We start from the raw sequence: 24,752 nt of genomic DNA, 5'->3' as shown, positions 1-24,752 counted from the left end.
TTTGTAGTTTTCTGAGTACAAGTCTTTAGGCTCCTTGGTTAAGTTTATTCCTAGGTACTTTATTTTTTTGGTTGTAATAGTGAAGGGGATTGTTTCCTTAATTTCTCTTTCTGACTGTTCATTGTTGGTATATAAAAATGCCTCTGATTTCTGAGTATTGATTTTATATCCTGCCACTTTGCTGAATTCATTTATCAGGTCCAGTAGCTTTTTGACTGAGACTTTAGGGTTTTCTATATACAATATCATATCATCTGCAAATAATGATAGTTTTACTTCTTCTTTTCCAACTTGAATGCCTTTTATTTCTTCTTCTTGTCTGATTGCTGTGGCTAGGACTTCCAGGACCATGTTAAATAAGAGTGGTGAAAGGGGGCACCCCTGCCTTGTTCCTGATCTTAAGGGGATTGCTTTTAATTTTTGCCCATTGAGTATGATGTTGGCTGTGGGTTTGTCATAGATGGCTTTTATCATGTTGAGGTATGTTCCCTGTATTCCCACTTTGCTGAGAGTTTTGATCATGAATGGGTGCTGGATTTTATCAAATGCTTTTTCTGCATCTATTGAAATTATCATATGGTTTTTCTCCTTCTTTTTGTTTATGTGATGAATCACATTGATTGATTTGCGAATATTGTACCAGCCTTGCCTCCCCAGAATAAATCCCACTTGATCATAGTGTATGATTTTTTCCATATATTGTTGGATCTGGTTTGCTAATACTTTGTTGAGGATTTTAGCATCTATATTCATCAGAGATATTGACCTATAATTTTCTTTCTTTGTGTTGTCTTTGCCTGGTTTTGGAATCAGAATTATGCTCGACTCGTAAAAGGAGCTTGGAAGTCTTCCTTTCTCTTGAATTTTTTGAAATAGTTTGAGAAGGATAGGAGTTAGTTCTTCTTTGAATATTTGGTAGAATTCCATTGTGAAGCCATCGGGCCCCGGACTTTTCTTTGTTGGGAGTTTTTTGATAACTGTTTCGATCTCATTTGTTGTAATTGGTCTGTTTAGGTTTTCTGATTCTTCCAGATTGATTTTTGCAAGATTGTATGTTTCAAGGAATTTGTCCATTTCATCTAGGTTGTCTAGTTTTTTGGCATACAGTTCTTCATAGTATTTTCTTACAATCCTTTGTATTTCTGTTGTGTCAGTTGTTATTTGTCCTCTCTCATTTCTAATTTTATTTATTTGAGTCCTCTCTCTCCTTTTCTTGGTGAGTCTAGTTAAAGGTTCATCAATCTTGTTTACCTTTTCAAAGAACCAGCTCCTAGTTTTATTGATTCTCTGTATTGTTTCTTTAGCCTCTATGTCATTTATTTCTGCTCTGATCTTTTTATTTCCTTCCTTCTACTATATTTGGGCTTTACTTGCTGTTCTTTTTCTAATTCTTTTAGATGCAGGGTTAAGTTGTTTATTTGAGCTTTTTCTAGCTTCTTAAAGTGTGCCTGTAGTGCTATGAACTTAGCTCTCAGCACTGCTTTCACTGTGTCCCATAAATTTTGAGTTGTTCTATGTTCATTGTCATTCGTTTCTAGGAATTTTTTTATTTCTTCTTTGATCTCATTCTTAATCCATTCATTATTTAACAACCTGCTCTTTAGTTTCCATGTCATTTATTTCTGCTCTGATCTTTATTATTTCCTTCCTTCTACTATATTTGGGCTTTACTTGCTGTTCTTTTTCTAATTCTTTTAGATGCAGGGTTAAGTTGTTTATTTGAGCTTTTTCTAGCTTCTGAAAGTGTGCCTGTAGTGCTATGAACTTAGCTCTCAGCACTGCTTTCGCTGTGTCCCATAAATTTTGAGTTGTTCTATGTTCATTGTCATTCGTTTCTAGGAATTTTTTTATTTCTTCTTTGATCTCATTCTTAATCCATTCATTATTTAACAACCTGCTCTTTAGTTTCCATGTGTTTGAGAATTTTTGAGCTTTTCTGTTGTGATTCATTTCTAGTTTCATGCCATTGTGATCGGAGAAAGTGCTTGATATGATTTCAGTCTTCTTAAATTTGTTGAGAGCACTTTTGTGCCCTAACATGTGGTCTATCCTAGAGAATGTACCATGAGCACTTGAAAAGAATGTATATTGCCCTAGCCGGTTGGCTCGGTGGTGGAGCGTTGGCCTGGCGTGCGGAGGTCTGGGGTTCGATTCCCGGCCGGGGCACACAGGAGAAGCGCCCATCTGCTTCTCCACCCCTCCCCCTCTCCTTCCTCTCTGTCTCTCTCTTCCCCTCCCGCAGCGAGTCTCCATTGGAGCAAAGATGGCCCGGGCACTGGGGATGGCTCCTTGGCCTCTGCCCCAGGCGCTAGAGTGGCTCTGGTCGTGACAGAGCGACGCCCTGGAGGGGCAGAGCATCGCCCCCTGGTGGGCAGAGCGTCGCCCCCTGGTGGGCGTGCCGGGAGGATCCCGGTCGGGCGCATGCGGGAGTTTGTCTGACTGTCTCTCCCCATTTCCAGCTTCAGAAAAATAAAAATAAAATTTTTTTTAAAAGAACGTATATTCTGCTGCTTTAGGGTGAAAGGTTCTGAAGATATCTATTAAATCGAGTTAATCTAGTGTTTCCAATAAGTCTCCTGTTTCTTTGTTAATTTTCTTTCTTAAGGATGTATCTAGTGATGTTAGTGGGGTATTGAAATCCCCTACTATTATAGTGTTGCTGTTGATCTCGCCCTTTAAATCCATCAAAGTCTGCTTTATATATTTGGGTGCTCCTATATTAGGTGCATAGATATTTATAATAGTTATATCTTCCTGTTGGATTACTCCCTTTATCATTATGTAGTGGCCTTCTTTATCTCTTACTATATGCTTTGTTTTAAAGTCCAATTTGTGTGATATAAGTATTGCTACCCCAGCTTTTTTTTCATTTCCATTTGCATGAAATGTTTTTTTCCATCCTTTTACCTTCAATCTATGTGTGTCTTTTGTTCTATGGTGTGTCTCTTGTAGACAACATATGTATGGGTCCTGTTTTCTTATCCATACAGCTATCCTATGTCTTTTGATTGGATCATTTAATCCATTTACATTTAAGGTTATTATTGATATGTAGTTGTTTATTGCCATTTTCTTCTTAAAGGTGTATTCCTTTTTTGCTATATTCTTTTCCCACTTTGATCTGTTTACAACAGGCCTCTTAACATTTCCTGCAGCATTGGTTTGGTTGTAATGAATTCCTTGAGTTGTTTTTTGTCTGGGAAGCTTTTTATTTCTCCTTCGATTTTAAACGATAGCCTTGCTGGATAAAGTAGTCTTGGTTGTAGGTTCTTGTTCTGCATTACTTTGAATATTTCTTGCCATTCCCTTCTGGCCTCAAGTGTTTCTGTTGAGAATTCGGATGTCATCCTTATGGGGGCTCCTTTGTAGGTGATAACTTTTTTTTCTCTTGCTGCTTTTAATATTTTCTCTTTATCGCTTAGCTTTGGTATTTTAATTATGATGTGTCTTGGTGTAGGTTTCTTTGGGTTTCTCTTTAATGGAGTCCTCTGTGCTTCTTGGACATGTGAGAGTTTCTCTTACATTAATTTAGGGAAGTTTTCAGCTATGATATGATTGAACAAAGTCTCTATCCCTTGTTCTTTTTCTTCTTCTTCAGGAACCCCTATGATGGGGATGTTATTTCTCTTCATGTTGTCACAGAGCTCTCTAAGAGTTTCCTCTGACTTTTTGAGTCTCTTTTCTCTTTTCTTCTCTGCTTTCATGCCTTCATTCCAGTTGTCCTCTAACTCGCTGATTCGATCCTCTGCTCTATTTATCCTGTTTTTAATTCCTTCCATTGTGGTCTTTATTTCTGATACTGTATTTGTCATCTCCGACTGATTCTTTTGTATACTTGCTATTTCTTTATTTAGGTGTTCATAATGACCATCCATTGTTGTTCTAAGATCCCTAAGCATCCTTACAATCATTATTTTGAACTCCGCATCTGGAAGTTTGATTATTTCCATATCACTCAGTTCATTTCTTGAAGGTGTCTCTTGTGGTTTCATTTGGATTGCACTTCTTTGTCTTCTCATCATCTGTTTTCGGGTGTTTTATTTGTAGAATTGGTTGAGTCTAGGCTTGGTGTTGTCTGCCTCCAGTTTTCAGTTGTGTTATTTCTAGGTCCTCTTGGGTTGGTATCAGCTGTTATCTGTAATCCACTTTCGGATTTGGGCAGCTTTGAAGTCTTGATTTGTTTGTTTTCTTAACAGGTGATAGTCTTGTTTACTGATCTCAGCAGGGGGCTTCCTTGAAACTGTATCCAGGAATGCGATGGGTGTAACCTGAGACTCTGAAGGCCTCTTTAGCCAGCTAATCTCACTGGGGGCAGGGTGTTTTCTCAGCTTCAGTAGGGGGAGGTGTATCTCAGATCTCCATGGAGACCTGAGTTACTGCCCCTCCTCCCCACTTCTTGTTTAAAGCTGTGTCTTGTTGCACTGATTGGAGCTGGATAGATGTCCGGAGATCTCTGATCCAGAAGCACTTCAGCTCTGTTTTGTGAAAGGTTCAGTCCCTCCCCCAGCTATGGCCGCCTCCAGCACAGATGAGTCAGCTTTTTTAGTTCATTTCCTGCATTCCTTAGCCCCTCACAGTCTGTCCCTCTCCCTGTCCTTTCCACTTGGGAGATAAGCTGGTCTTTTCAACACACCTCGCTCCCTGGTCGCCAGGCAAGTGGCTGTGAGCAGTAGTTTCTGCTCTTTTCCCTGTGTGAGATCCCCTCTGGGCTCTCAGCCTCACCTCCCCCCATTCCTGTAAGCAGAGAAGATTCATGCACTCCCTACCAGGATTGTTGTGGCTTCTTCTTTGCTCCTTGGTTTTTGAGAGCTGTTCTTGCAGATCAGAGTTGGTTTTTCTTGCTGATTTTTCCTACGTTGATTTGTATTCCAGTTTGGTGGTGAGAGCTGGGCGTCTGGGTGTCTGCCTACTCCGCTGCCATCTTTTTCAATTGTGTGTCTCTCTTTTTTTTAAGGGACCCAATATTTTCTTCTGCGCCTGGGACCTCAGCAGACCTTAATCCACCTCTGCCTACCATATTCTTCTCTCTGCTCTTCCATTTAGATTTCTCTACTTTGTGTGTGTATGTGGAAAGGGGGGAATGAGGCTAAAAAGCTTGGAAAACATGACATTTAAAATTTTTTCTATAAAATATTATTTGTAATATACTTACTTCAATGCACTCTGAAATTTTGATAGGAAGAAGCCATGTTTTTAAATTAATGCACATGTAAAATAGTATATAGTCATCTACTAAAGTCATGGAATCTATTGCACTATTAATTAAACTATCAGAAATCAAGAATGGTTTTAAGCCCTATATACTAAAATTTGGGACTAATTTGTAGAATCATAATGCATACCCTTGAATTTAAAAATCAAGCCCATGCTTCTGTAGATTCTCTTCTAAAAATTAACTCATGAAAACTGTATTCCAATAAGTAATTGCACACTAGTTTAAGTTTATATGTTCATTCATTTATGAAACCATAAAGGTGATAAAAATGATTATTTGAAATAAAAATAGAACAATTTTTTAAGTGTTTTGGGGAAAACTTTTATAGAAAGTACTTAAAATGGCTTATTCATTTTAATATTAATCTCAAAGTATTCTTTTATAGCTGTGCAATGGAGGATCAGTGACTGATCTTGTGAAAGGATTTCTGAAAAAGGGTAAAAGAATGAATGAGCCCATAATTGCCTATATTTTACGTGAAGCACTAATGGTAAGGCATTTAATTGTTTGTGCATTAATTGCAAGGCAGTTCTAGTTAAATGAAAACTGTGGATTCTATTTTTAGAAGAATATTACTATATTAGTATTTATTGATGCAAGAGTATATAAAAAATCTGAAATATTTAGTACTATAGCTAATTTCTTTTTTCCATGAGAAATCTATCCTCCATGTGTCAACAGAACCTTGAGTTCTGATCTCCTAAGTGTACTTCTGAGATTGTGAGTATGATGAAGGTAGATAATGTGTACTTTTTACTAAGAGTTAGGCTTTAATTTGCCATTATTTAAAATAAGTATATAGAACATTTTTGTCTATTGAGATCAGCACATTTTTAATAAAATATTTGATAAAAACTAAGGACATGCTCTGGTTTTAGGAAGTTCTGTATAGTCCAAAATGGAAATGATATAATTTGATATGACTAATTCAAATTGCTTGAATGTTAATTTTCACTCTTTCCTGTTGGTTTTGCACAAATGCATCCATCTGAAAAATGTACTTTTGTTTGGTGCTTTCTTTAAAAGGAAGTATTTTCCACCTCCTAGGGACTTCAACATCTGCACAACAACAGAACTATCCATCGCGATGTGAAAGGAAATAACATCCTGTTGACGACCGAAGGAGGGGTCAAGCTAGTAGATTTCGGTAAGTTTTGTTTGGAATGAGCTTGGGTTTGGGCTGCAAAGTGAGTGGTATGGTATGATTTGGTCACTTTCCATCAACCTTGCTTTCTAGGCATGGAAAGTGGAAAAAGGGCATGTCTCCCTGAGGTTAGAAAGTGCAGAGATATTTTAAAATTTGGCAAATGAGAGATTCTGAGAAGAGTGACTTCTTTTATGTTGGCTGTCTCGTGCCCATAACACTACTGTAGCAGTGTGTGTGGCTGATTCTCTAAAATAGACAGCACCCAAATGATTGCCATAAGCCTAAAACCCCATGGCCTTACTAGTAGTTGCTTTACAAATGGGTATGTACCCAAATCTAGGATTTTGAGATGTGAGGGAAAATCTTCAAAGGTTTCTGGGAAAATTTCTTCCCTTCTAAGAAGGAGGCACAGGGAAAGATGGTCTCTTTCTTCCTTAGGACCCTCTGTGTCACTTTGTGATGCCTGACCTGCAGCAGCCACCTTGTTTTGTCCAGAGGTGTTCCTGTCTGGGTGGAAGGCCAACCGTGAGAAAGGGCAGAGCTGAGGACAGAAAGAACAAGGGTCTTTGATGACATAAATCGAGCCACTAAATCAACCAAATTGGGAGCCTGCTGTAACTCTGGACCATTTTTCACATGAGATTACAAATTTCCATATCTACTAAGCCAACTTGGAATTTCTGTGTCATAGCCAAGGGCACCCTAACTGATACCTGTCTTCTTCACCTGGGCAGTTATTGACCAGTTCTGACAGTGCTTTCCCTATCTCCTATCATTTCAGCCCTGCTAACACCGTGATCCTGTGAGGGTGGGCATAACTATTCTAAGACATCTCAATATCCTTCCATCATTTTCCCCTCCCCTTTCCCTGCACTCTGATGAGTAAGGTGTCTTTTCTTGTGCTTTTATACTCTGTATATTTCTCCATTTTGTGTTTATCTCATAGAATTATATAATCTCTTTGGTCATAGAAAAAGGTATTTAGAAAGATAAACGGGTCTTTGAGCTGTGGGACTATGTATCATTCTATTTCGTTGACCTGATGCTTTGGATGTTAGTAATTCAATGAGTGATATTGAATGAATGAATTTTCCTTCATTTCACATTTTGGAAACTGAAGCTTAGGAACATTCATTGATTAACGTTAGAAATTAATTGTTTAATATCTGTGTATGTAGTGCTCTAAAGATCTGGCTTAACCCAGGAATGAATTTCAGAGTATCCCTAGGGAGGAATGGATGAATAATATATCCTTTAAACAACCATGTGTGTGCCTTTTTGTATCCTCCGTTGAGCTTTTGAAAATTGCTGAGCAGCTGTGAGTTCCTGATTAATAACTGGGACAGGGCTAGTCTGTGTTGCTAGTTGAGTTCAAAACTGTGTTTGAACAGTCGGGCTGGGTTAGGATACTGACAGGAACTTGTGCCTGAAATGAAAACACACACACATACACACACACAATTACTCCTCACTGTGGTATAGGCAGGGCACTGACTCTCCTCAGAATATAATTTTAGCTCCACTGTAACAGTCATCCATGGAGAACTTAATATTTAACTGCAGACCTCATAAAGTCTCTTGCTTTAAAAAATGGTTACAGCATATATAGCCTGGATGGAAATTGTTAAAACAAGTGTAAGTAAACAGCTTCTCAGTCAGGAAAGAAAAACTTGGTAAACCAGTACATTTGAGAAATGCAACTTTCTGGGATACCCTCTGAAGTCATCTAGATTAGAAACACATACCTAGATAATAAATAATGTGATCTTTTATATGATAACTTTATAAAGTAGTCATAAGTTGGAAAACTGACAAAATGAGAGCTTTAGTTTTAGATTAATTGACTTAAAGACTTAACTTTCAGCAACAATTAGAAAATAGGGCCCCTGCCTATTAAATGTGTTCCTAGGTCTGATACTAAAATGCTATTTTTGTGTGTGTGTTTAAGATAATGCGTCTATTTCTATTCTCCGAGGTAAGAGGACATGGACTCAGTTCACCTAAAGAGATGGGTAGGTTTTCATATTAATTAAAACCTGAGTGCAGAGGTACATGAATAATGAAACGGCTCAAGGGCATAAAGGACTAAGATGTGGTAAGCCACAAACTGCAGAATCAAACTGAGAAAAATCAATGTCCTCATTTTGTGTTTAAATCAGATTTTCAGAGACAGCTAGAGCTGAATGTAAAGGTTTTAGAATACATGTTATTTGAATTTCTCACCTCATAAAATATATGGTGAGCTCATTATTGGATACTGAAGACCTGTACTGGGATGGCTGCCAGTCTTAAAGAGTCCAAAGTGGAACTCACCACCTCATCTATCCCCAGAAATCTGCTTCCTATCAAGAGTTTCTTGTCTCAGAAAGTGACTGGTGTCTGTTTTGTAGATTAAGCCAGAAATCTTAGGGTCATCCTTGAGACTTCCCTTGCCTTCACTTCCCACACCTACAATTAGTCAGAAAGCTCTGTCTCTCTAATCTCAGATCCCATCTCAGTTGCTCCTCCCCATCATCTCTGACCTGGGCTCCTGTCATTACATGCTACTGAACCCCCACATCTAGTCTCATTCCCTTCCTTCTGGTCCATTCTCTACACTGCAGCTAGGGGGACCCTTTCAGAAAGCACACCTGATCTTGCCACTCTCTTGCTCAGTATTCTTCCTGTTCAATGGCTTCCTCTAGCCCTTGGGAAGGGCTTTCCTTATGGTCCTCTGTGTCGGCTCAAAGGAAGCCCTGAGTGACTGATACCTTTTATACCCCATGGTGGTCATCAGGTGTCCCCTCTCCTGTTGTCTAAGAGCCCAGTTAGCTTCTCTCATTTTCTTCTTTTTTTTTTTTTTTTTTTTGTATTTTTCCAAAGCTGGAAACAGGGAGAGACAGTCAGACAGACTCCCGCATGCGCCCGACTGGGATCCACCCGGCACGCCCACCAGGGGCGATGCTCTGCCCACCAGGGGGCGATGCTCTGCCCCTCCGGGGCGTCGCTCTGCCGCGACCAGAGCCACTCCAGCACCTGAGGCAGAGGCCAAGGAGCCATCCCCAGCGCCCGGGCCATCTTTGCTCCAATGGAGCCTTGGCTGTGGGAGGGGAAGAGAGAGACAGAGAGGAAGGAGGGGAGGGGGTGGAGAAGCAAATGGGCACTTCTCCTATGTGCCCTGGCCAGGAATCGAACCCGGGTCCCCCGCATGCCAGGCCGACACTCTACCGCTGAGCCAACCAGCCAGGGCTTTCTCTCAGTTTCTTAAATGGCCACATTTTTCCTCAGTCAGGGCTCTGGCACATGCAACTGAGTTCTTCAAAGTACTTGAAAAGTCGAGCACTTCCAAGTACCTTCAGAAGTACTACAAACTTTATTAACACGCTTTCCTCTTCTGCCTATCTAAAAACATGACCTTCACCACAGTCTGCTTGAGGCATCTGTCTGGGGTGAGATCAAGGTTTGTTCCAGAGGGATGCAAGAAAATGACTAAGGTAATATTCAGTTTTTTTGTTTTGTTTTTTGTATTTTTCTGAAGTTGGAAACGGGGAAGCAGTCAGACAGACTCCCGCATGCGCCTGACTGGGATCCACCCGGCATGCCCACCAGGGGACGATGCTCTGCCCAGCTGGGTGTTGCTCTGCTGCAACCAGAGCCATTCTAGCGCCTGAGGCAGAGGCCACAGAGCCATCCCCAGCACCCAGGCCAACTTTGCTCCAATGGAGCCTCGGCTGCAGGAGGGGAAGAGAGAGGCAGAGAGGAAGGAGAGGGGGAGGGGTGGAGAAGCAGATGGGTACCTCTCCTGTGTGCCCTGGCCAGGAATTGAACCCGGGACTCCTGCACACCAGGCTGATGCTCTACCACTGAGCCAGCCGGCCAGGGCCGGTAACATTCAGTTTTTAATATTCAAAAATAGGAATCTGTAGCAAGACTCAGGCCACTTCTTGAGAAAGTTCTGTCTAAATCTCTCTAACCTTCTGTTAGTGTATGGAGAGAATTTCCAGGGACACACCGTGGAGTTCATGTGAAAGAGAACATAAGCAAGGGAGAGAGCCTTTCTGGTTCTAGAGTAACTAGGGAAAGATGAGACAGACAGAGAGGCGAGCTTGCAACAAGTGAAGATGACAGAAAGGGCAGAAGGAGCTCTTACCTCACACCCCTGCCTCTGTCGCTCAGTGTCCCAGAGGAGGCCACTGCAGTCTGCCACAGTCCAGGAGGGGGTGAGCCACATGGCTGTCACCTGAGGTGTAGTGTGGTGAAGTAGAGGAAGTGCTCAGGTTGAGCTTCCCCAAACCCTTACCTTTAGTTTCCAGAAACCCAGACGTACCCGAGAATCTGGCTGGGGAACTTTCCAGGAGGCTGCAAGGGGAGGGGAGGGGAGGGGAGGGAAGGAGAGTGAGGGGAGGGGAGAGGAGGGAGGCACAGAGGAGAACACATGGGCTGGGTCTGAGCAGGTGTCATTGCCAAACCTCAGAGTGCTCTCAGCTCTAGCTGAGGCCCACCTGCGCCTTCGTCTGCCAGGAGGAACGACAGAGCCCTGCTTGCATGAAGTGAGCAGACTGATGCTCACCAGATACAGACGCCAGCAGGGCCCCCAGCAGCCAGGCAGACAAAGGCATGTGGCTGCAGAGACCAGAGAGCCCCCACTCTCTTCTCCCTGCCCGCAAGGCTTATAAGCCACTCCTTATCCTTACTGACTGACATTTTATAATTTTTAAAAATCTAAGCTGTTACTCTTGTTATGAAAGTATAATCTCATGTAGCCTTTAGCTCAATGTTGTATACAAAGCAGATAATAAATAGTAATTGCTAAATAATGAAAATCTGAGTTCCTAAAATAGGTGCCCCTTTCTATTTCAAAAAAAATCATTTTACTACCATAAATTTAGTATTACTTTAAATAGCAAGCTATTTAGTGTTTATTTACACTAAAAGTGAGGGTTAGTTTGGTAGTACCAGTTTAGAAAATCTTTCAGTATTTTGCTAAGTAGGATATGCTTTTACAGAAAACCAGACTTTACTCAGAAAGTGAAAAGACTAGTTAGATTGTAAACATCACTAATGAAATACACTGGCAGTCCCTGGTGTATGATCAGCCAGTAAATAATATGACCTCCCGGCAGGTAAACAGTTTTTAGGCAAGTCAGCTAATGTCTGAAAAAGCGTCCTCATCTGGAGTAGGAAAGTGAGAGAGAGACTAAGTCTGATGAGCAGGTCTCAGTTCTCATTCGATGGATTTCTCTCTGGGGAATTTCGTTTCTAATAGACTAGTTAACATTTCAATACAAAAGTACAGAACATATTTCTTCTGATTTATTTATGCAGTGTTCTTATGAAAGAATATTTTATAGCTTTAAGTCTCGTATTACCCACATGCCCAAATTTAGACCAAATCCACAATGAGTAATGTAGGTTATAGAGAAGTTGTGATTTATTAAAATCCGCTTTTAAGCATCAAGTGAGGCAATGATCTGAAGTTCCCTGTATGTCCTTCTTCCTGAATGATTCAGAACAAAAGCCTTTAGGTGGGGTAGAGGAAGCATGGAAGTGCTGGCTGGTTTGGGCTGAAGTGGGTGAGGAAGGCAGCATGCTGGGAGGGCAGTGGAAGTGGTGGCTTGGCATGGGGTGCTGAGTCCCAAGTGGGACAACGAGAGCATCTGCCATCCCAGAGGATGATGCTGATCCCAGTCAGGATGTCAGAGTCTAAGCTAGGTAACAAGGACATCTACTTAGTGGTCAAGATGGAGATCAGGAATGAGGTACATAAAGGGGGCTTCAGACAATCAGGAAAAATAAAAAGAACAATGGGAGCCAAGTTTCTTACTGTTAGAGAAAAGAATGACAAGTATGGAAAGGGAGAAAACTGAACCCAATGGCATTGGATTGGAATTGGAGGTGTCATTGTGAACACATTGTTTTCTTTTCCTTTTTTTTTTTTTTTTTTTTTTTTTTTTGAGAGAGAGAGAGAGCAGGGGAACAGAAAGTTACTGGCTTGAGAAAGGAGTCACTGGCTTGGCTGGAGCTTCTTCTCACCCCCATCAAGGCAAGTATGAGAAGTGATCAATGAACAACCAAAGTGCCACAACTATGAGTTGATGCTTCTCATCTCCCTTCCTGTCTTGCGTGAAAAACAAAAACAAAAAAAAACAGCAGCCTCACCCCTCCCAATCTCTATAAGTTATAGGCCCATTGCCAACAGCTAGGTGGCCCAGATTTGTAGCATCTCAGGTCAAAAGGAATATGGAGTGGAAGAGGAAGTCAGTCACACCAGCTGGGTCAGATATCCCCTTTTGATCTAATCAGGCACAACTGAGCAATGGGCTGACATGGTACAAGCAAGACTGCCTCGGCCTGCCTATTCTGTAAATAACTGTGAATAAAAACTTTTAAAAACAGTATTATGGTAAAGAAGAGACAAAGATATTTTCTAAATATTCTAGAGAATATTTTTTTATTGATGTGCACTGCCCTAAATTCTGAAGATGTTCAAAATTTTAGTTTTTAATTGTTGAAATTAAATTTCATAATTGAAGTACACCTAAAAATTTTATAATGAATTTAATATTTCCAGTCTTCCTAACCTTTGAATCCCTTTCTCTAGAGTAAACCAATGTAGTTCTGGTATTTCAAGTCCATATTCTGAGAACCACTTTTTGTTCTATGTCTGAGCCAACCAACCAAACTTGAAGAGAGCCTTTCTAACTCCCCAAGATTCAATAGGAGTAAATGCAATGTCTGCTTAGTGGCCCCATATCAGTAAATTGAGTCTGATCCAATTTATGTTTCTTCTACCGTTATCCTGCCCCCTTAATGTTTGTTCCCACACATATTCTCTGAATCTCTGTATAAGTTTGAAAAATGTAGTAGTTCTTTGTACTTTTGTACCTCATTTTTTGGGTCCTTCTGGGAGCTGAGTCTAGTAATAGGTTTAGAAGCAGAAAGAGGTGGGTCGGGTAGGTGCTGACGGGAGTGAGTTGTGTCTTGTAAGACAGCTACATCAGAGGAGGCCACTGCAGCTTCCTCAGGCAATGCAAGGTTAATCTGCTTCGAAGAGGCTAGAGAGGTTAATTGTACTTGCAAAGAAGATGCATCATAATTTAGGACTTCAAAGTCCTCAGTTTCAGCAGGGACCTCCCATATGTCCACGTTCCAATTGTCAGGATCCAGTCCTTCCCACTCAATGCCCTCACATTCACTGCACACTGCCTGTGAAGCTGGGAAAGTAATTAGCATGTCAGCCGCTTGCAGGGTGAGATTTGGGGCTGGTTTTCCGCATGCTCAGCTCTCTGCAGCCACAGGAGAGGAGGGCCTCTGTCAGGGCAGACATGGGAGCTTTCAGGGCATTTTGCAGCACTTGGGCTGGGAACTTGAACCCCTGAGCCCATCCTTTTCTCCCCTCACTTTGTCCAGTGATAGTAGAAGCAACCAGCCTATCTCATTATACTCATTAGTTTGACAAAAAGTTGAGAGAGATCATACACAGTTCAGAGGTTTTCAACCTTTTTTATACGTAGGGACCGATGAAAATAGAATTATTTCAAAGACTGCTAAGCAGAAATTGCCCTGAGCATAAATAAGGAAATTGACTAAGATTATTGGGTCTATAATGTTCATACAACATCAGGGTGGTTAACTCTTTCATGGGCCCACACGAAATTTCTGGCGGATCAGTCCATGCACCAGCAGTGGAAAAGCAATGATGTAGATGGTCATTGCTTACAGGAGGTACATTGAACTGTACCTCCTGTAAGTGTTTGGTTACAAGTATCTAGTGATGACAGTTCACATATCTATTGCCACATCATACCATGGACTATCAGTGCTCTCTTTACTACTGGAAATAGAGCCATTACAGTCTTTAAATCTAATCTGATTAGAAAGCCAATTCCAGAAGCCCCAGAACCAATTCAGAAAATTTATCTTTAAGATTCTGTTCCTCTAAAGCCACTCTCAGGACCACAATCTATATTAGGCAGAATTCTCCAGAGACAGAGACAGAGAGAGAGAGAGAGAGAGAGAGAGAGAGAGAGAGAGACTCTAATATAACTGTGGAGGGGTGGTAACTCCGAAATCTGATGGTGGGCTGGCCACCAAAGGCCCAAAGAAGAACTGTAGTGAGTCCAAAGGTAGCTGCTGTCTGGTGGAGGTCAGTCCTTGTTCTGTTAAGGCCTTTCACTCATTGAATGAGGCTCACCTGTACTATGCAGAATAATCTGCTTCACTCAAATTCCACTGATTTAAATGTTAACCTTATTTTGAAAACACCTTCACAGAAACATCCAGAATAATGTTTTACCAAATATATGGACCCCATGACTCAGCCAAGTTGACAAATAAAACTAGTCATCACACTGTTTTAACCTCATAAACAAAATGAGGCTGTTAGATGGTGTAGTAAATTTCATGGCCCCTGTTGAAAAGATTCTATATTTTTATAATCTCAGTTCTTATTCCTGAAGTATTTTGTTTTTAACAAAACAAACAAACCAAAAAATCCCATGGTCTTCCCTTTGGTCTGTGAAGATGTCAAGGGTTTTACTGTATAGTTACAGAAAATCAAGTTCCCTGAAATTTCTTGGTCTGTTTGAACTACACATATATTGGAAACCATACCTATGATGTTTGTTCTGACTTCCTAAGACCCTAAGAGACTTCTGACCACAGATGTGAAGCCTGCACATTTTCTCCCTGGAAACGGGACTAGTGCAATAGGGAACAGATTTGGTGTGCAGCCATCAGAGGGACCAGGAAGCCTCACTGAAGGGGCCTAAAATAGCGTGAAAATCCCCCAGCAGTGTAATCCAGCAAAGGGCTGAAGAATCATTAACATAAACCTTTTTGATGTTCTGTGGCTTTGATTTTCAGTGGATTATTGTCCTCTCTTCAACTCTGTTTTCTGTTCAGCCCTTTTCTCTTCTGGCCATCCTTTTTCTAATATCCTTTCACTACCCTGACTTTCTGCCTGGAATTTTCCACCCTTTGGTGTTTTCACCCTTGAGAAGCTCATGTAACTGTTTACTTTGGTGACTTATTCCTATTAGTTCTTCTCTGGACACGATGATTTTTCTAATCTTTGTTACGTCCTAGGGCTCCTGAACTCAGTATTTGGATTCCTATTGCCTTTTAATGTCATTTGTGTCAATCACTACTAAATAGAATTTTACATTTTTTTACCTTCTAGCTACTTTCCTTGTGAGAATTTATATTGAGTAAAAATGCCATTTTTTTCTCAGAAAACTTTTTTTTTTGTAGTTTTCCGAGGTTAGAAGCAGGGAGGCAGAGAGACAGACTCCTGCATGTGCCCGAACAGGATCCACCCGGCATGCCCACCAGGGGGCAATGCTCTGCCCATCTGGGGTGTTGCTCTGTTGCAACCAGAGCCATTCTAGCTCCTGAGTCAGAAGCCATGGAGCCATCCTCAGTGCCTGGGCCAGCTCTGCTCCAATGGAGCCTTGGCTGCGGGAGGGGAAGAGAGAGACAGAGAGGAAGGAGAAGGAAAAGAGTGGAGAAGCAGATGGGCACTTCTCCTGTGTGCTCTGGCTGGGAATCGAACCCAGGACTTCCACACACCGGGCTGATGCTCTAGCACTGAGCCAACCAGCTAGGGCCAGTAAACTCATATTTTTTTTCTCCAGCTGAAATTTACTAACCTGCAAATTGAACATGGTAGACTTTATGGCCATTAAGTTGCCTTCTCTCTCTGGAACTATTTGGCTATGTTGGTAAATGATCTTGGGATTTACCAGTCATTGCAGAAGCAGTCAACAAACGTGAAATTTGGTAAATGACTTTCTCTGTCACTTTCATAGTTGGGTGTGAATCCTGTTTCTAGTGTGATCATCTTCCAATATTCTCAGACTCACAGGGTTCTTATTCTACATAATTGTTTTTTATTTTTTTTTATTTTGAGACTTTTTGTTTTTCTTTCTTTAAAATCTGGACTTTTCTTGTTTCCATAGAGTTTGTAGGAACCAGGTATAAAACATTCTTTCTGCAGGATCTCAACAGACACTAAAATATATATGAGACTCCAAGAACACTATAATTTATTACCCTAGCACCTCTTAGAACAGTGATCTTTGAAGGGAAGGTCAGTCCTTTTACAGAGTTTATAAAATATCATTACCTCTATTACCATTACCTCTAGCAAGAAATATCTGTACCTCTATTATAGTTTTTAAAATCTCATTCTTTAAAATTATCTTCATTTGCTATGGCCAGTTAACTCAGTTGGTTAGAATGTTGTCCTGATATGCTGAGGTTGCAGGTTTGATCTTTGGTCAAGACTGATGCAAGAGTCAACCAATGAATGTATAAATAAGTAGAACAACAAATCAATATTTCTCTCTCTCACTTCCTCTTGCTCTCCCTTTCTCCCCTCTCCCCTCCCTTGGTCCCTCCCTTTCTCTCTCTCTAAAATCAATAAAATAATTAAAATTATCTTCATTTTATATTTCATAATGTTTATGTTAATATACTAGTAGATATTTAGAAAATAATCTGTCTTTATCTATATCTATGTACAGTGTACTTGCTCAAATTTTTTTTTTCATTGTTTGGGATATGTGATTAAAGAGATTAGAAGCCCAACATTTACTCCTTTATATGTAAAACCATTAGGGTCTTGTATCAGACAGGGTTCCTTGGTGTGAGTAACAGAAACTAACTGATCAACTGAGTCAAAAACTGAAAACAACACTAGCTGGCTTACAAAGTCCAGGGAGAAACTGGGCCATCAGCCTCCTAAGAAGAGAGCTATGCAGCCTTGGACCTCAAGTAGAGCAGCAGGTGGACTGATCCTTAGAGACCTGCCATTGGATATCTTAGCTTATAGTTACTTGTCCTCCTGAGTGGCTCCATTCAAAACTCAGATTTCTAAGATAGAGAGTCTGATTGGTTACTTTAAGTCACATGACCCCCCAAGAAAACCTTTTCTCAGCATTCTTTCATAAACATTTCCTATGAAATATTTTCTGCCATCAACATCTATAAATTCAGAAACTAGGACATGACTATTTCCTGAAAAATGCCAATTATGACGACATAACTTTCATACCCAAAAAGAGAAAAGAATGTATCATGTGATTAGTCTAAAATGTCACTTTTTTGCCAGAAGCAATACTTCTGATTTTTCACTTGGTTGTGGTTTTTTTCTTTCCCTTTCCACTTCAGTGACCTGACATTTGAATTTTTTAATTGAATTCTTAAACTATCTTTATAATATTGAAACAAAATGTCCACCAAGAGTCAAATATAATTTAAAATTTTTTCTAAATAATTTAAATTAAATTATTAAATTTTAGTAAATTTAGAATCAATATTAAATTGAATTGCTTTTTAAATCCATTTATTTTTTTCACTTAAATAAATTACTGTATACTGAAAGTACTATGAAATTCAAGGTTAATCATTTCTTTCTTTAATTCATATAGAAAAATACAAGATAAAATGTTTAGATTTAAATTTAATTTTTCTTTTCTTTTTTTTAGCAAGAGAGTGACAGACAGGAAGGTAAAGAGATAAGAAGCATCAGCTCATAGTTGCAACATGTTAGTTCATTGATTGTTTTCTCATATGCCTAGATCGGGGGGCTCCAGCTGAGCCAGTGACCCCTTGCTCAAGCCAGTGACCTTGGGCTCAAGCCAGCAATGTTGGTCTCAAGCCAACAACCTTGGGCTACAAGCCAGTGGCCATGGGGTCATTTCTATGATCTCACATTCAAGCCAGTGATCCCGCACTCAAGCTGGTGAGCCCATGCTCAAGCCAGTGACCTTAGGACTTTGAACCTGGGTCCTCAGCATCCCAGGCTGACACTCTATCCACTGTGCCACCACCTGGTCAGGCTAAATTTAATTTTTCCAAAAGCTAGAATGCCTGGAGTAAAGGTAGGGAATATCTTTTGGAGAAATGAGATATTAAGTGTTGATTCCTTTTCTTCAGATAGTCTGTCAGAAAATATTTATGGGAGAATTTTTAAGCACAGATTAGAAAATCTCCTTTGAATTTGAAAAAAGATTTAGTGAGAATTTTTCCTGTCAAATGAACTTATTTGAAGGCTGTAGATAAAGATTTTGTTTTGGACAAGATTTACATACATATAGATGGGGTAGGTCATTGGGATGCAGTTAATGTAGAACCAAAACATCTCCAGTGTTAAATTCCTATGAGTGCCTTTGCTCTACTTGGCCTATACAATAAACATCCAAAGCCTAAAAGCAAATGTGACACCTAGGAAGTGCTTTTCAAAATATTGTAGGACCATCAGGAAGTGAAAGCCCAAGATTTTGGTATAACCATCAGGTCCAGGTAAGGTCAAGGGAAGTGGCACTGAACAGCCAGGGGTAAGTGACCAGGATGCCGTGTGAAGAGCAGGAGTGTAAAATAAGAGGGCAGAGACTTTCCTCCTCAGTTTCTTAAGGGTCAGTTATGATTATGTCTAACGGAGTGAGATTAATAGGACAGCATGATGGGAATATTCAGTTGCACGTCTTCACTGTAGTCCTCTGGTCTGTATTCTCTCTAATGGAAAAGAATGGATTCTATTATTGGTGTTGGTTTAAATCGATGTTGTTTATTAGAAACTTCCAGTCACCCATTATGTGCATGCCACCATAAAATTGCCTTAGATTCACCAGAGCTTGATGGCGGGCAGAGGGAAGAAGGAGGGTAGGAAGCATACCATTCAAATAATAATTACATGCCCACATATGTCATACAGACAAATAGTTTAAAATGTAGAAGTTCAAAAGAAATAGAGGTTAATGATAAAAAGCAGATTAAAAGTCAGTGTGGGGGACCTAAAACTTGAAATGGGGCTTTAAGGATACATAGGTTTGGATATGAGAAATAGAAAACAGGAGGACAATTCTGTATTTGGGCTATGCAAAAATCCTGACTTAGGATACTATAATGTGAAGTTCAAGTCCAGTGGCAGCTTAAGGGAACAGGATTTTAATATTGGTGTGTAAGCAAATGTATCGCAGTTGGAATCTCTTTCCATGAGGAATGAATACAAGGAGTAAGTGTCGCCTCTTCCTTCCAGGTGTGTCTGCACAGCTCACCAGCACCTGGCACCGCCGGAATACATCCGTAGGAACACCGTTCTGGATGGCTCCTGAGGTCGGAGAGAGTTTTGAGGGAGACAAATGTAATATGTGATCCTTCCTGATTTTCCTTTTCATGAGTACTCTCTCTCATATGTGTATTGGAATAATACTAGAAGAAAATGTCAGTTGTGTCATTTTTATGTGAGGTTTTTGCACGTGTGAGGAGGAACCAGGGAGGTGCTCAGTGAAAGGGCGGTGAATGAATACATGGGCACATGAACACTGAATGAATGAGTGAGTCAGAGGAGGCAAGGAGAAACTGGTTGATGCTTTAATTTTTCATTAAACTTGCTTTAATAGTTTAGCATGTATTGATATAAATGATATTTAGAGCCTGTTTTTTAATTATAATAGAAATATTATGAAGACCGCTAGCCTTTGTTTAAGATCAGATTCAGGTCTATTATGCTGTGTGACAGATTTCCATACTCACTCTACTTGGGGACTGTGTTCAGCTTTAGTAGATTTCTTTCATTAGTACCTTTGGGAAGTTGTAGAGAACTATGCCAACATAGCTGAGGAAAAGAGTGTTCTAGAATCACATCTTCTCCCCACAGTCACTGTTAATGCCTTTCGTCTTTTTAATTAGGTTTGAAAACCTTCTCTGCAACCTTTGGGAAAAGCCCTGCTATTTATCTATACTTTTCTAAGGAGTAGAGAGAGAAATGACTCAAATACTACGTTAATATGGCAAAACCTTAGAATTAAGTTTGAGAATTACATCCTGCTGTACTGCTTCTATTTTAATACTAATTCTAAAATATTAATTTGAAAAAAGTTAAATTGGAAACACAATAATAACATATAGAAGGATAAATTATCTTTAAAAACTTAAAAAAAATTTTTTTAATTTGTGTTTACATAGATTCTAGTGTCCCCCCCCGAATGCATCCCCCCCTCCCCCGTATTCCCCTCAACATCCCCCTTACCCCTCCCAGAAACACCCTCCCCCCTTTCCTCCAGGATTTTCTTTTCTGCTCTCTAGATCCCATCCTCTCATCCCCTTTCCCTCTGTCCACTTTCCCTCTGGTCCCTTTGATCCTGCCTCTGCCTCTACTCCGTTCCTCAGTTCACAATGTTCATTGGATTCCTCAAATGAGTGAGGTCATATGATATTTTTCTTTCTCTGCCTGGCTTATTTCACTTAACACAATAGTTTCCAGGACCATCCATGTTGTTGTAAAAGGTAAGATTTCCTTCTTCCTTATGGTCCCATAATATTCCATTGTGTATATGTACCACTGCCTTTTTTTTTTTTTTTCTGAAGCTGGAAACGGGGAGAGACAGTCAGACAGACTCCCGCATGCACCCGACCGGGATCCACCCAGCACGCCCACCAGGGGTGATGCTCTGCCCACCAGGGGGTGATGCTCTGCCCCTCTGGGGCGTCCCTCTGCCGCGACCAGAGCCACTCTAGTGCCTGGGGCAGAGGCCAGGGAGCCATCCCCAGCGCCCAGGCCATCTTTGCTCCAATGGAGCCTTGGCTGCGGGAGGGGAAGAGAGAGACAGAGAGGAAGGGGGGGGTGGAGAAGCAAATGGGCGCTTCTCCTATGTGCCCTGGCCGGGAATCGAACCCAGGTCCCCCGCACGCCAGGCCGACGCTCTACCGCTGAGCCAACACTGCTTTTTAATCTACTCATCCACTGAAGGACACTTGGACTGTTTCCAGATCTTGGCTATTGTAAACAATGCTGCCATAAACATGGGGGTGCATTTCTTCTTTTGAATCATTGATGTGTTGTTCTTGAGATATATTCCTAAAAGTGGAATGGCTGGATAAAAGGGCAGTTCCATTTTTAATTTTTTGAGGAATCTCCATACTGTTTTCCACAGTGGCTGCACCAGTCTGCATTCCCACCAGCAGTGCAAAAGAGTTCCCTTTTCTCCACATCCTCGCCAGCACTTATTATGTGTTGTTCTGTTAATGAGCACCGTTCTGACTGGTGTGAGGTGATATCTCATTGTGGTTTTAATTTGCATTTCTCTAATGATTACACTGGGGAACAAATTTTTTTTCATTTTCTGTTGCACAAAGTTTTAGAACTGTTTCTATATATTTCTGCATTGCTCATTCCAAATATGAAATTTATTTTTTTGGTGTATGCTCTAGTTTTTAGGCAATTTTAATTTCCTTTTGTTACAGTTAATGCCATGCATTGGTTTTTAAATTGGAGTTAAAGCACAACGACTCTTGGATTGAACATAACCACAAGTCAATTAATGTTTTACAAACATTACCTTTACATAATTGTAGTTGTATCTAAATGTAAAAAATTATTATCTGATAAAAATACCCTCTTATTTTGTTTTAAGATTGAATCATGGCTTCTTTAAGTAGGCATAAATATAAGAATAGTTAGTCCTGACACTTTCTGTTATATATGTGGCTGTTACACACATCAATGTCAAAGGCGCAATATTTCATCATTTGTGACACGTGCATATCTTGCCTATTTTCAAGTTCCCCTTGGCGATAAAGACAAGAATTGGGCTACTCATATTGTGTGTCATAATTGTGAGGAAATGTTTCGTGACTGGACAAAAGGAAAACACAAAGGAATGCCTTTTGGTATTCCCCTAGTTTGGTGTGAACTTACGGACCACAGCAGTGACTCTTATTTCTGTCTGATCCAGACAAAGGGCATTGTCAAGAAAAAATGGCATATGATCGCATATCCTAATATTCATTCAGCAACATGACCTATCCCACTCTTTGAGACACTCCTGGTTCCAGTTTTAAATGGTTTTATTTCTTCTAAGGATGAAGAAAGTGAACATGGTGATAAGTGTATTTTGATAAGATGCATGAGGAAATGGTTGTAGAATCTGAAGGGTCTTCTTCTGATGCCAAGCAGTCATTAACCCCTCAGCAGTTTAGCCAACTCAAATTGAATGACTTAGTACGAGATTTGGGCCTATCAAAGAAAGCAGCTGTGTTGTTAGCCTCCAGTCTTCAAGAAAAGAATGTATTTCACCAGTCACCTAAAGTATCCCATTGCAGTAAGTGTGAACAAATTTTTGTGGACTTTTTTTCTGAAGAAAAACACTTTGTTTACTGTCATGGTATCAGTAGTCTTCTCAGCCAGCTAGGCATTACCACTTACAGTCCAACAGAATGGCAGCTATTTCTTGACAGCTCTAAATGGAATCTGAAATGTATTCTCCTACACAACAGTAATGTTTATGCACCGGTTCCAAATGGTTATTCAACTCATCTGCAAGAAGATTATAATGACATAAAAATTGTCATTGACTTTCTGAAGTATGAGGAGCATATTTGGATCATTTATGTGGATCTTAAAATGGTAAATTTCCTGCTAAGACAACAGAGAGGTTTCACAAAGTATCCTTGCTTTCTGTGTTTGTGGGACAGCTGAGCTAGGGAGAAACACTGGACACAGAAGGAGTGGCCAAAATGTGAAGCTCTGGAAGTAGTGATGCAAAATATTGTGAATGAATCTGTAGTTAATCGAGACAGGATCATTTTTCCCCCACTTCCCATCAAACTTGGCTTAATGATGCAGTTTGTTCAGGCTTTGAATAGAGACAGTGAATGCTTTCAACATATAATTTCGGCTTTTCGTGCTAATGTCACCCTTTATGTCCATCAAAGTCTGCTTTATATATTTAGGTGCTCCTCTATAAGGAGCATAGCTGTTTATAATGGTTGTCTCTTCCTGTTGGACTGCTCTCTTTATCATTATGTAGTGACCTTCTTTATCTCTTACTATAGTCTTTGTTTCAATGTTTATTTTGTCAGATATAAGTATTGCTGCTCCAGCTTTTATTTTTTCATTTCCATTTGCCCAAAATATTTTTTTCCATCCTTTTACTTTCATTCTCTGTGCATCTTTTGTTTTAAGGTGTGTCTCTTGTAGACAGCATATATACAGATCTTGTTTTCTTATCCATGCAGCTACCCTATGTCTTTTGATTGGAGGATTTAATCCATTTACATTTAAGGTTATTATTGATATGTAGTTGTTTATTGTCATTATATTCCTTAAATCTACATTCCTCTTTTACTAGATTTTTTTCTCCTCTTTGTTCTGTTTACAGAAGTCTCCTTAACATTTTTTTTCATAAATAAATTTTTATTAATGTTAATGGGGTAACATCAATAAATCAGGGTACATATATTCTAAGAAAACATGTCCAGGTTATCTTGTCATTCAATTATGTTGCATACCCATTACCCAAAGTCAGATTGTCCTCCATCACCTTCTATCTAGTTTTCTTTGTGCCCCTCCCCCTCCCCTTCCCCTCTCCCTTCCTCCGCCCCCCATAACCACCAAGCTCTTGTCCATGTCTCTTAGTCTCATTTTTATGTCCCACCAATGTACTGAATCATGTACTTCTTGGTTTTTTCTGATTTACTTATTTTACTCCATATAATGTTATCAAGATCCCACCATTTTGTTGTAAATGATCTGATGTCATCATTTCTTATGGCTGAGTAGTATTCCATAGTGTATATGTGCCACATCTTCTTTATCCAGTCTTCTATTGAAGGGCTTTTTGGTTGTTTCCATATTTTGGCCATTGTGAACAATGCTGCAAGGAACATGGGGATACATGTGTCTTTACATATCAATGTTTCTGAGTTTTGGGGGTACATACCCAATAGAGGGATTGCTGGGTCATAAGGTAGTTCTATTTTCAGTTTTACGAGGAACAACCATACTTTCTTCCATAATGGTTGTACTACTTTACATTCCCACCAACAGTGAATGAGGGTTCCTTTTTCTCCACAGCCTATCCAACATTTGCTATTACCTGTCTTGTTGATAATAGCTAATCTAACAGGTGTGAAGTGGTATCTCATTGTAGTTTTGATTTGCATTTCTCTAATAACTAATGAAGATGAGCATCTTTTCATATATCTGTTGGCCATTTGTATTTCTTCCTGGGAGAAGTGTCTGTTCATGTCCTCTTCCTATTTTTTTTATTCGATTGTTTGTTTGTTGTTGAGTTTTATGAGTTCTTTGTATATTTTGGATATTAGGCCCTTATCTGAGCTGTTGTTTGAAAATATTATTTCCCATTTAGTTGGCTGTCTGTTTATTTTGTTATCAGTTTCTCTTGCTGAGCAAATACTTCTTAGTCTGATGTAGTCCCATTCATTTATCTTTGCCTTCACTTCTCTTGCCTTTGGAGTCAAATTCATAAAATGCTCTTTAAAACCCAGGTCCATGAGTTTAGTACCTATGTCTTCTTCTATATACTTTATTGTTTCAAGTCTTATATATAGGTCTTTGATCCATTTTGAATTAATTTTAATACAAGGGGACAAGCTGTAGTCGAG

The 24,752-nt window shown here is 39.9% G+C and overlaps 1 protein-coding gene across 1 annotated transcript in view; it reads left to right on the top strand.

Moving 5' to 3' along the window:
- Window positions 1-24,752, top strand: part of MYO3A (myosin IIIA) — a 250,823-nt gene that overhangs the window by 59,610 nt on the left and 166,461 nt on the right. Inside the window, exons 5-7 of the mRNA XM_066384881.1 lie at window positions 5,601-5,705; window positions 6,263-6,362; window positions 19,384-19,460. Of these exons, the coding sequence (XP_066240978.1) occupies window positions 5,601-5,705; window positions 6,263-6,362; window positions 19,384-19,460 (282 nt within the window). The remainder of the gene's footprint in view (window positions 1-5,600; window positions 5,706-6,262; window positions 6,363-19,383; window positions 19,461-24,752) is intronic.

This window comes from Saccopteryx leptura, chromosome 5, assembly GCF_036850995.1.
Source record: "Saccopteryx leptura isolate mSacLep1 chromosome 5, mSacLep1_pri_phased_curated, whole genome shotgun sequence".
In the NCBI taxonomy this organism is placed as follows: Eukaryota; Metazoa; Chordata; class Mammalia; order Chiroptera; family Emballonuridae; genus Saccopteryx; species Saccopteryx leptura.
The sequence above is the reverse complement of the archived record's forward strand: the minus strand, read 5'-3'. Positions and strand labels throughout refer to the sequence as shown.